Consider the following 11,853-nt stretch of genomic DNA (forward strand, 5'->3'; position numbering starts at 1 on the left):
AACCGCCGGCTCTGATGCAGCAGACTGTAAATAAATATATTAATGTACGAGCAACTCAGGTTTCTACGAATCAAGACAATGCATATTTATATATATATATATATAAATATGTGTGTGTGTGTGTATATATATATATATATAAATAAATATGTATATACATATACATACATATGTGTATATACATATACATACATATGTGTATACATATACATACATATGCGTATTTATACATAAATATGTATGTATGTATATATATATATATATATATATATATATATATATATATATATATATATATATATATATATATATATATATACATTCTGTGACTGAAGACAATCAGCTAAATAAATAAAAACTTTTCGCTCCTGGAGATTAAAATAAAACTTCTTCCTCGCTGAACGTCCATCAACATGAAAGGGATTTAACTTCTACTGCTCTGAGGTCTTTGTTTTATATAGAATATGAAATATATACAGTACATACACATATATACATATGTACACACATATATATGTGTATGTATATATGTTGTTTGCCTCGTCGATGTACAGCTCTGGGATAAAGGAATGTAAAAGGATTTTTGTTTTCTGTAATTATGAACTGGGGAATAGCTTTCTTCTTCTTCTTCTCCTCCTCTTCTTCTCTCCATCCTCCTCCTCTTCCTCTTCTCTGACCCTGTCAGCGGTCGTTCTGCTGCTACTCCAGCTCTCTGTTTTTGTAAGTGAGAGTTGGACTTTCTATGAAAACAATAAAAGATAATCAGCTGACGTTCAGTCGCCTCTTTGAACAAAAAGATTCTTTAAATAAATTAAATACATTTTGCTTTTATTGTCCTTTTCTTCCCCTCAAGTTACTGGAAGTGTTTCATAAAGTACATGAAGTACTCTAAGTATTTCTACACTGTAGGTACTTCTACTTTATTACAATACCAAAGTGTTTGCTTTAAAATGTACTTTAAGTACACAATATTAGGTAAAGGTATGCAGAATAAATATTGATGCATTCATGTGTTTATTTTAATGAGTTTAAATACTGCTGAGTAGTTTATTATGTATTAATACATTATTATTGTTAAGTTGAATATATTTTAATTTAATAATCTGAAAAGTATCCTGAAACTAAATATTTCAAATAAATTAATATTTCTCTCCGAGAGTAGAAGTATAAAGTATCAGTAACTAGAAGTACTTTACTCGAGTACTTTGACTTTATTTGAGCAGAATAAAGCAACAAAAATAATTTGTTTTAGATTTTTATGTTTCTTCATAAAACTTATAAGTAATAAAATACAATAAAACTCAGATCTGTGGTATTTTCCCTTTAATGTCATAAAATAAAAGACTGAAAGGCGACAAAATTAAATCTCAACAGCAAAGAACAAGAAAAACACAGATTTCATAATATTTACATTTATTATTTAAAAACACAAAAACTTGAGTTTTTCGTTGATATTTTAGTGTTTTTAATATTTTTTTTGTTTAATAAAAGACTGCAAAAATAAAAATGTTTTGATTCCGTGAATATTGTGTGAAAACATTCAACGTTCAGTATTTATTCGTGTTTACATGTTTTAATTTAAATGATTTAATTATTAATGTGATTTCAGTGCCAAACTTCCTGTTTAACACACACACACACACACACACACACACACACACACACACACACACGCACACACAAAAGGTGTTTTCTTTCAAATAAACGCGACAGAAATCATAATTTTCACCGATATTTAATCTAAATTTATATATGTTTATTTTAATGCCACTTTAGTGATAACAAACGTCTGGTATTTGTACTTAATAAACTACTTAAAAATAATTTTAAAAAATAATTAAAAAAAAACATTTTGTGATTATTTTTTTTTCATGTTAAAGTAAATTATTTGATCAAAAGTTCGAAGTAAACTTTTTACATCAGATTTAGATTTTTGGGATTTAACTAAATCCCAACAGCGTTTAGCAGCAGCTGCTCCGGAGCTTTCAGTCACATGACCTTCAGTTTGTTCAGCTGCAGAAGCTAAAAAGCTAAAAAATAATAATAATAAAAAAATCTCCGGAACCGTTTTAACAAATAAGAAAGGAATGTTTACATGCAGGATACAAATAAAAAAATAAACGATTCAATCACCTGGATCACAACGCATTTTATTTTCTATCCAATTTACTGAAGATCAGATCAATAAACTGTTTTTAATGTTTTAAATCATCACAATTAACACGTTGTGTTTATAAAAAAAACCCCAGAACACAAAAAAAACACACAAAGATCGACGACTTGGGGGAAACATGATTTGCACTGAACTCACCGCGAGGTCTCAGATGTCCCAGCTTCCCCTGAATGCACCACAGCGGCAGCTCTCTTTAAACTGACAAGCGGACGTTTACAAGCTGAAGCTCATTGAAACTCTCGCTTCATTTAAAACGTTTAAAAATAAAACTCATGGGAGAAAAGAAATAAACAAAATACTGGCTTTGCTCAGGCGGATATTTTGGGGATTGAACCACCGAACGGAGGCTGGTGACACGATGATGACGTACATATTAAAATCAACCCTTCAGTCAGGAACGAGAGAGGCGACAGGAAGGGTTTCAAAATAAAAAGCAGCCGACGTCAACGTGAGGGGAGGAAGGCGGGATATTTACACACGCATGCATCGACTCAAACACCAACGAAGAAGAACAAACGCAGCGTTAACACAGACTCCTTTTACAAGCTGGGTCTTGTTTGAAGTCATTGACGTCCTCTGGTTCCAGCTTTCACTTCCTAAACTGACTCTTTGGGTTTCTGACATGACCACGACAAGATAACCGATTAATAATTATCTACATGCCCTGTTCCTTTAAGAAGAAGAAGAAGAAGAAGAAGAAGAAGAAGAAGACCTAGTTGTGAGAAAAAAAAGATGCAAAAACGTGTTTGTTCCTCGCTGCTGATGCTGCTTCAACAAACTGGAAACCAAAAGGTCTGACGTTCAATTCAGAGGCGCCAAAGATACATAAACGTCCGAGCGGTTCTGACGAAGAGGAAGAGGAAGACAAAGGAGGAGGAAGACGCCAAGCTGCTTTGTTTTTTAACACAGAACGTGTCAGAAGTCGGAGTCGTCTGTGGCGGAGTTGTCGCCGTTGTCGGCGCCTCCGAGCGTCTGCGGGCCGTTTCCTCCCGACTCCCGAAGCAGCTTTTCCTCCTCCTGCAGCATCTTCTTCTCCTCCTGCAGCTTGTTCTTTTCCTCCTCCTGCAGCTTCTTCTCCTCCTCCTTCTTCTGCTTCTTCTCGTCGTTGCGCATGTGCACTATCAGCCCCCGCTCCGTCATCTCGTAGATCTGACAGCGCGGGCAGAAGTACGGCGACACGGCGACGTGCCGGAACTGGTCGGCCAGGTACGACGCCAGCGAGCTGAACCCTTTGCGGCAGACGTCGCAGCGCGGCACGACACCCGGGTGCACCTGCGTCAGGTGCCTCTTCAAGCCCAGCCGAGAGCCGCGGTACACGGTAGGCGCCGCCGCCCCCGCCGCCGCCGCACAGAGCAGGCAGGTGAACACGGCGCGCCGGTTGGCGTGCCGCTTGGTGTGCGCGTCCAGCTCGACCTGCGAGCGCACCGGCTGCTCGCACATGGTGCAGAAGAAGGTCTTGTTGGCCTCCAGCAGGTGCATGTGCTTCATGTGCACGGCGAGGCCTGACGCCCGCTGGAAGGAGCGGCCCGGCGGCGGGCACAGCGTGCACACCAGCTCCGGCCCGTCGGGGCCCAAGGCCGCGGGCGTGTAGTCCTCGCCAAGCTCCAGTATGCGCTGGTTGCTCGCCAGCTGCTGCTGCTTCCTCCTCTTCACCGCCTCCTCTTCTTCCTCCTCCACCTCGACCTCGTCTTCCTCCACCAGGCGCTTCCTCCTCTGCCGGCCGCCGGACAGCTTGCCGGTCGGCGAAGGAGCTCTGGCGTTCTCGGGCGCCGCCGGCTTCTTGGCCGGCAGCGAGCGGTCCACGGACATCGTGAACTGGTAGCTCTCGCCCTCCTCTTCGGGATTCGAGTACTCGATGACGTAAACGCCGTCCTCCTCTTCCTCCTCCACCTCCTCGGGCACAGAGTACTCCATCTCGTAGCACGCCGCCGCCGTCGCCTTCCCCTTCCCCGCGTCGTGAGATCGCTCCTCTGCGATGTGCGTGTCGTCGATCCTCACCACCGTGATCTGGTCCATCGCGGCCGCCGTGCCCCAGTTCCCGCTTCCCGACCCGATGGAGGACGGCGCTGCTTTTCTACCGGGCCCGACTCCGACCGCCGGGCTCTCAGCAGACGTCTGCACACGAGAAACACAGATCACTTTAACATACACATAATACTGTATGTATAATATTTCACTTACTGTGATACGGTATTATAATATGGTACTCAGTAGTCATACATATATATATATATATATATATATATATATATATATATATATATATATATATACACATATATATATATATACACACATATACATATATATATATATATATATATATATATATATATATTGATGTATATATAAATAAATATAATGCTGTATGTATAATATTTCACTTACTGTGGATTCTGTTATACGGTATTATAATATGGTACTCAGATATAGATATAGATATATATATAAATCAATAAATATGTATATTGATGTATATATAAATAAATAAATATATAAACATACATATATATATGTATATATATATATATATATATATATATATACATATATATATTGGCAAATACCACTATAATATATTAAAAAGTCCTTAATTCAAACGTTTAATTGAGAAAAAGTACTCGTTAGTACTCGTTATTCAGAATACTAAATATCATTGTAGTATAATTACTGCATGAGAATGTTGCAGCTTGTTTTAATTACTTCATAGTGTGTATAAAGTACACCGTAAAGTGAAGCTGGGTAGTTAAATCTATCATATTGAATCATAACATACATAAAACGTGTTCACTCACCGTGAAGTCGGACATCACAAAGCGCTGCAGAGCTCAACGCAGCGAGAGGACGCGGCTGCAACTTTCCCGCCGGAAGTACCGATCTTCTTTGACTTTTTGCCGCGTGGCTGTTTTTGTCGCTGAAAACGAGAAGCAGAAACTAAACGTGAATGCTCAGAAAGAGAAGCTAGTTTAGCTGTGCTCGGCGCAGGAGGAGGGTCTCGACTAGCACCTCAGCTAACCCCCAAAATGTCTATTTTCCTTTCTGGGGAAGTAAACACGTTAACGGCGCACCTGAGTGACTTCCGCCCTCTGGTGGTGCGGAGAGGTACAGCTCTGCGCTCTTACGCCCTCTGGTGGCGCGGAGGGGTACAGCACTGCGCTAAGAAATACTGTGATACTATTGTATTGAGTTCAGTCTTGGAATGTGACTTCGTACATTTACTGAAGTACTATTTACTCCACTGCATTTAATTGCTTGGTTAAGTCAAGATTATCACAACAAAAAATAAGATAATCCTTTAATAGTCCCGTAGTGGGGAAATGCAGGATTACAGCAGTAAAACACATTTATTGTATAAAAGTGTTAAAAATACAATTTTAATTTTAGCATCATTGAAGAATATCCTTTAAAAATATGCCTTATCTTTAAATTCTATTTATTTATCTTTTTTCATGAGAAAAAAGGTCATTGTCGCTGTAACAATCACCTATAACAATAAAGCATCGTGGTTTTGAATGCTTCAGCAGGCGCATGCGCAAACCGGCAGAGCGTATCAGCGGTGACTAGCTCGTTTCTCTTCAGTTCAGTCCATTTAGATCCGACTGTTGTGCCGTTTTTGTGGATCCGTGAGTCGTTTCTACCGAGCGGAACTAACGTGACCGAGGCGTGAGAAGAATATGCCCAAAAATAAAGGTGAGTAAATGAGGTCAGACGTGTTTTTCCGTGTTAATTGTCCGTTTTCGAGCGCGACGTTAAAACGCACGCAGTCAAAACGTGACACCCGGCCAGCTAACCCTAGTTAGCGCGTTTTTATTTTTTTAATTGGTCTTTTAATTACACAAATTAAGAGTAGTTTGTTCAGTTAGATGCCCATGTATGTGACCTAATCACTAAATGTAAATTCGGCTATGGTAGTAAAGAAGTTACTTTCAGATAATTCATGATTTTAAACACTTTTGTGCCTGTTGGCTAGCTAACATTCTAGCTGTTATAGCTAGCTAGCCAGTCGCCGTTTAAACCCCACCCCAGGGTGCCCCGTGACATCTGGGACTCTGATTTCACTTCAATGAAGCCCCGATAACGTAAAGTATCCAAGTGCCTTGTTATTAAACTCTTTGTAACATCCAATTTGAACGTAATGTCACATAGATCAGCTAAATTGCAGCTAACTCGCCGCCAACGGACACGTTAGCCTCTCTTCTAATCTTGTTCAGATCCTTTTCTAAAGTTAAAAAGGCTAAATACTCGAGTAAAAACATGAGAAATGTTACTTTTAATGTAGAAATAAAATAGAAAAAAATTCCCATTAGACTGTCATTCTGTTATATAGTATATACATTATTGAATGAATGAGATTTTATTTATATTCATGTTTATTTCTATTTGTTTAGCTATTATGTATCAGTTATTCTTTATTTTATGTTATTTTGCTTTAGTAAAACATTAACACAATACAAACAATATTTATGTCTAACAGCCTTTGATTAAACATAAGTCTGCAAGAAAGTAGATACAATACTTAAACATGTTGAAAGTGAGTAATATGCAGTATTGGAGGAAGTCTTCAAATCCCTTTTCTTTATTTAGTTAGTAAAACTACTAACACCACGCTGCACGAGTACCTGAGTATAACTGTGACTGTTATAGTATTATATATTCTATACTTCAATTGTTATTATCCCCACATTCATGTACATCAGGATGTTACTCTTGTAGTTTAAGGTGGAGCTATTAACTACTAATACTTTTCATTAAGTCTTTATCTCATTGTTTTCTACATTTATCAAATGTTTTTCAGTTCAGGTTCCAGCTGTACTTCTATAGACTGTGGAGTACTATACTTTACAACGAGCGCCATCTTACAAGCGCTTAATATATTTTGTACGAATAAATCGTAGTTTATAATATGTGTGTAAACAAAGTACAAGTACTTCAAAGTTGTCGTTAATTACAGTACTACTAAATACCCTTGTTTACATTCAACCGAAATTTGATATATTGAATGTGTAGTTAATGAACATGTGAGTAACTCTGTGATTAACGGATATTTTTCCGTCTGTTACAGGAAAGGGAGGAAAGAATCGTCGACGTGGAAAGAACGAGAATGAGTCTGAGAAGAGAGAGCTGGTGTTCAAGGAGGACGGACAGGGTGGGTTCAGCTCGGGTTTGACCATTTGTTTGACAAAGAAATCTTCACCTTTTTGAGTTGAGCTTTAACTCATTCAACAGAACATTAGCAGCATTTTCATAACTCGTTAACGTCGGCTGAACAATGAATTAGTTATTAATTTGTAATAAACGATGGTTTGTTTTTACATTGTAGGGCTGCAGCTGTTTATATGAACATCAAACTGTTTTTTGTTCACATTTCTGTTGGATTTAATTCCAGCAGCAGGTTTTCAGTGTCAGAAGGTTAAAGGAAGAGTTTGCCATTCTTAAGAGCCTCTTAGAAAACATGAATGTGACTCATTTACTGCAAATGTTCGAGTAAATCCAGCGACTTGTTTCAGTGAGCAGCACCGGTGTGTTTCTCTCATTTTGTGGGAGATATTTTAATAGTTTTGCAATTGGACATGAATTTGGACTTTAATTATTATTGCTAACGTGTCTGTGTACACAGATTCTGAAAAGCCAGATCAGATGATGAATATCAAACACCCAGAAGGCTTAACAGCTTCCAGCTGGAGACCGACAGAAGCTTTGGTCATGTGACTAAATGTGTCTTTAAGGAGGCTCCTCCTTCTCTGTTGTACTCGTACATTTACAGAAGCATCGTGTCCCCTTTGGCCTTCATCCAGCTTTTCTATTAAAGTATAAAATTGGTATAAATTGAAGCGTTGCTCTGTTAATACGACTACTGTTTAAAAGTTATATTTTATACTCATAAACCAGAATGACCGACCAGGTGATTGGTGCGAGCTGCCGGCTTTTTCCTCCTTTTTTTAAATATATATCTCACCTTAATTGCTAATTTTGCCCTAAAACATTAATGTGTCTTATCTATTAAACACAGCAGGAACACCTTGTTAACTATCTATGCCTTTTTATTTCCTATATTGGTTGTTTAAACCTGTGACCTCCTCATGACCTCTGCTCCTCCAGAGTACGCTCAGGTGATCAAGATGCTGGGGAACGGCCGGCTGGAGGCCATGTGCTTCGACGGGACCAAGCGGCTTTGCCACATCAGAGGAAAACTCCGGAAAAAGGTAGGAGAGCCGAAGCCCCCTTTGACCGGCACACACAGGGAAACCCAGCCGACGTAATGCTGAGCCTGCGCTTTCTCGACGAGTCCGTCAGCCGGCGTGCGTGTGTGTCACAAAGTGCAGTGTAGCACTTTAGTAGCACTTAAATGACACGTACTTATAGCACGCGTTTGATTTCACACAATGTTTGCTCATGGACATTTGGTTCAAAGTCGTGAAAATTTGGTCAAAAGTCATGGAAGAGTCATGCTAAATAAAAATGTAGAATGAAGTGTGCTGCTGGTTAATCTCTCCACCTCTGTTCTGCAGGTCTGGATTAACACGTCGGACATCATCCTGGTCGGATTGAGGGATTACCAGGTGCGTTGGTCGCTCTGCCCCGACGCTCGTCACTCTGTTTTCAGGCCGACCCTTTTGTGCTGCGTTCACACCAAAAGCGTTGTGAATATTCTCAACGCTTTGTGTGAACGCAGCAGAAGAGACGAGCGAGCGGCAGCGCTTCTGTAGCCGCCAGCGGTTATGTTTTTATTATATTTTTCATGTCTGAAATGGAAGCAATAAGTTTGAATGTGCTGTAGGAGGTAGAGAGAGAGAACAATTAAATATTCTTTTAATTCCTTATTTTTCATTAATAGTAGTTTCTATTCATATTAAATCTCAGCACAAACACTTTTAAATCATTTATTTTTTCATTTCATATTTAAGTCTTTCCCACCGTTCTTTTCAACCTCTTGTTATTTAGACTTTGTGCCTCTTCATAGTCAAAAATAAAATCTTTTTGTTTATTTTAGGATAACTGCACATTTAAACAATTAATTTCTTTAAACTTGTTTCAGGACAACAAAGCCGACGTCATCCTGAAGTACAACGCAGACGAGGCTCGCAGCCTGAAAGCGTACGGCGAGCTGCCCGAGCACGGTGAGCTCCTCTGCTTATGAACACTCGAGGCGGCTGTGGCTCACGTTTAGATATTAATAACGTGTTTATTATTTCCTTCTCGCAGCCAAAATCAACGAGACAGACACCTTCGGGCCCGGAGACGACGACGAGATCCAGTTTGATGACATTGGCGACGACGACGAGGACATTGATGACGTGAGCGTCTCTTTTACTCCACGAGCTCCTCTCGTGTCTCATGTGCAGGTTTTCTTATAAACATGGACTTTAACAAGTTAAATATGGTCTAAACTCCTAAAAGACGGGTGAAATTGGACACTTTTCTAATTTAAATCAATACTTTCTTACAGTGAGTGAAGTTCATTCATTTTTCTATTTACTGAAAGTATAATTAATCGTATTTTGATCATATTTCCCGATGCAGACGCTCATTGGTGGTTTATTTAACTGCTCTAAAGTCACTTTATAGCATCAGGATTTATAAATGTGACCCTTTTTACTTTGTGAAAATCATCTGTAGTACTTATTTATATATTATATAAACACACTTCATCTCTAATATGTGTTTATATTCATCTCTAATATCTGTTTTATATTCATGTATGTACATACAGCTTCTGACCAAAAACTACATTTTACTAGATTCCCTTCACCCAGAACTCATTTTTACTTAATGGAGCTTGAACGCACCATAATTCAACACTACCTACTACAACATATCACAAACGTCCGGAGAGTAAAAACTGAAATAAAAAGAAGATAAGTATGTAAACAAACATTAAGGTGTAAATGTTTTCTGTCTCCAGATCTAAAGACTTTGCTGCTGGAGGATTTTACGAGAGAAGCTCGACGCACCACCCCGACGATGACGATGACGATGATGATGATTTTTTAAAATTAAGATCAGCCTCTGCCAATCCAATACAGTCAATTAAAACGTTTCAATTTATTCCAGTTCGTGACCCACCAGCAGACGTCTTTGTTGTTCTTGTTGTCTTTGAGGGGAGTTCATTGTTGACGTGAATGAAAAACGAGACCGTCTGCGTCATCGCTTTGGAAAACGCTCGCGGTTTGGAGGCTGATCGGCAGCAGCCTGTTCAGGGCGAACATCTTTTAGGTTTTCACCTCTTTTTTTATTTTTTTTTATTTTATTTTTTTATTTTGCTTCCTACATCAACAAAACAGTAAAGTTTTCATCTCATCCACACTTCTTTTTTTTTCTTTCTTCTTCTGTATTATCAAATAAACTAACACCTGCCGTGACTGCACAACATCTTGCGCGCACACACACACACGCATCTTTTTAACAATGTATTTATATTGATTTCACTGTTGTGGAATTTAGCAACAAGTACAGAATCTCTGGATTCGTCAATAAAAAGATAAACCATTTATTTTTTGATGTTTTTTTTCTTTTCTTTTTGTAGCTGAGACGGTTGGAAAGCTGTTTATTATGAAAACACACTCTCTTTTTTTTTCTTCCTCTTAACGTCATTATTCCACTAACTCGTTTTTTGGGGGATTGAACCATGAAGCAGATTCCTCTCCCCGAAAATAAAACAATAAAATAAGAATCTAAATGTTTTCTATTGGTTGGCTTGTTTGTGTTTGTGAACTCTTGGCTGCTCAACCAGCTAAAACTAGTATCTCAACCAACAAGGACAAATAATTCAGCCTTCATTAATGAGGAAGGCTCGCCTCATACTATATGATATTAAAAGATACAAATATAAAGGGATTTTTTTAATATTGTAATTTTTGCAAAACAATAATACATATTTTGTGTAGTTATTTTTAGAGCTGTGCCTGTTTGTGTGTCTGTGTGTGTGACCCATATTGCACGTCAACAGCAGCCTGCCTCGGTTTGCTTTAAAGGATGACGTAACTCAGTCGCTGGGGGGGTTCGCACGTGCGCTCCATCACATCCAAAGGAACGGCGCCGGATGGAGGCACGTGAGAGAGAGAGAGAGAGAGAGAGAGAGAGAGAGAGAGAGAGAGAAAGAGTGGGACAGAAAGAGAGAGAGAGAGCGACAACACACCTTTGTAATGAAAATATAAGGCATATGAATATTCAATAAACAATTTATTTAACATCTAGTGTGTCTGAAATACCTCATTTTATAATGTCATACATGGATAAAACATTTTTAAAAATAACACGGTAATAAGCATTAACAATAAAACTATTACTTGTAATTTTACTTCCGCCAGCTTCTTGAGCAGCTGGTTGCTAGGCGACGCATAGCTGGCGTAAGTGGTGATTTTTTTCTTCTTCTTTTGGCGCATTAATATGTAAATTAGCCAACTGTGAGTGAAGCGGTTCACAGGTTTGTTTTGTAGACATATATCTAGCTAGCTACGTGACCGCGACGAAACATTCATTTAAGTTTATTCTTTTTGAGTGAATCATTTGTATTTATCTTCTTTAGAAAACGAGAGATACATTTTACATCCCCATTTTAAATATGTTTTATTTGTTTCAATGTCTAACGGTATTTCTTAAGGTAGATAGAAAGTAGACCCAACCGTTTCTTCGCATACGGTCCTACCCCTCCTCCCTCCTTCCCTCCATCCTCCTCTTTC

General features: G+C 38.7%; 2 protein-coding genes across 2 annotated transcripts; one reads left to right on the plus strand and one right to left on the minus strand.

The window, feature by feature from the left end:
* Positions 1-2,249: 2,249 nt before the first annotated feature.
* LOC137801706 (zinc finger and BTB domain-containing protein 14-like) lies at positions 2,250-5,203 on the minus strand. The gene is made up of 2 exons (XM_068599057.1): positions 4,969-5,203; positions 2,250-4,288 (listed from the first exon to the last, which is right to left on the minus strand). Exons 1-2 carry the CDS (start codon positions 4,981-4,983, stop codon positions 3,089-3,091), a joined length of 1,215 nt encoding a protein of 404 aa, XP_068455158.1. The 5' UTR covers positions 4,984-5,203; the 3' UTR covers positions 2,250-3,088.
* A 506-nt stretch (positions 5,204-5,709) lies between these two features.
* Positions 5,710-10,861, plus strand: LOC137801707 (eukaryotic translation initiation factor 1A, X-chromosomal). The gene is made up of 7 exons (XM_068599058.1): positions 5,710-5,863; positions 7,236-7,319; positions 8,273-8,376; positions 8,683-8,733; positions 9,210-9,291; positions 9,377-9,468; positions 10,077-10,861. Exons 1-7 carry the CDS (start codon positions 5,848-5,850, stop codon positions 10,080-10,082), a joined length of 435 nt encoding a protein of 144 aa, XP_068455159.1. The 5' UTR covers positions 5,710-5,847; the 3' UTR covers positions 10,083-10,861.
* Positions 10,862-11,853: the final 992 nt, after the last annotated feature.

This window comes from Clinocottus analis, unplaced genomic scaffold (genome assembly GCF_023055335.1).
Source record: "Clinocottus analis isolate CAN_PGR_092001 unplaced genomic scaffold, fCliAna1.0.p SCAF_422, whole genome shotgun sequence".
In the NCBI taxonomy this organism is placed as follows: domain Eukaryota; kingdom Metazoa; phylum Chordata; class Actinopteri; order Perciformes; family Cottidae; genus Clinocottus; species Clinocottus analis.

What these genes read in the sequence shown, in the direction of transcription:
- LOC137801707 (XM_068599058.1), top strand. An exon ending in GTTCAAGGAGGACGGACAGG is followed by an intron (nt 7,320 to 8,272) that starts GTGGGTTCAGCT and finishes CTGCTCCTCCAG; the next exon opens with AGTACGCTCAGGTGATCAAG. An exon ending in GAGGAAAACTCCGGAAAAAG is followed by an intron (nt 8,377 to 8,682) that starts GTAGGAGAGCCG and finishes TCTGTTCTGCAG; the next exon opens with GTCTGGATTAACACGTCGGA.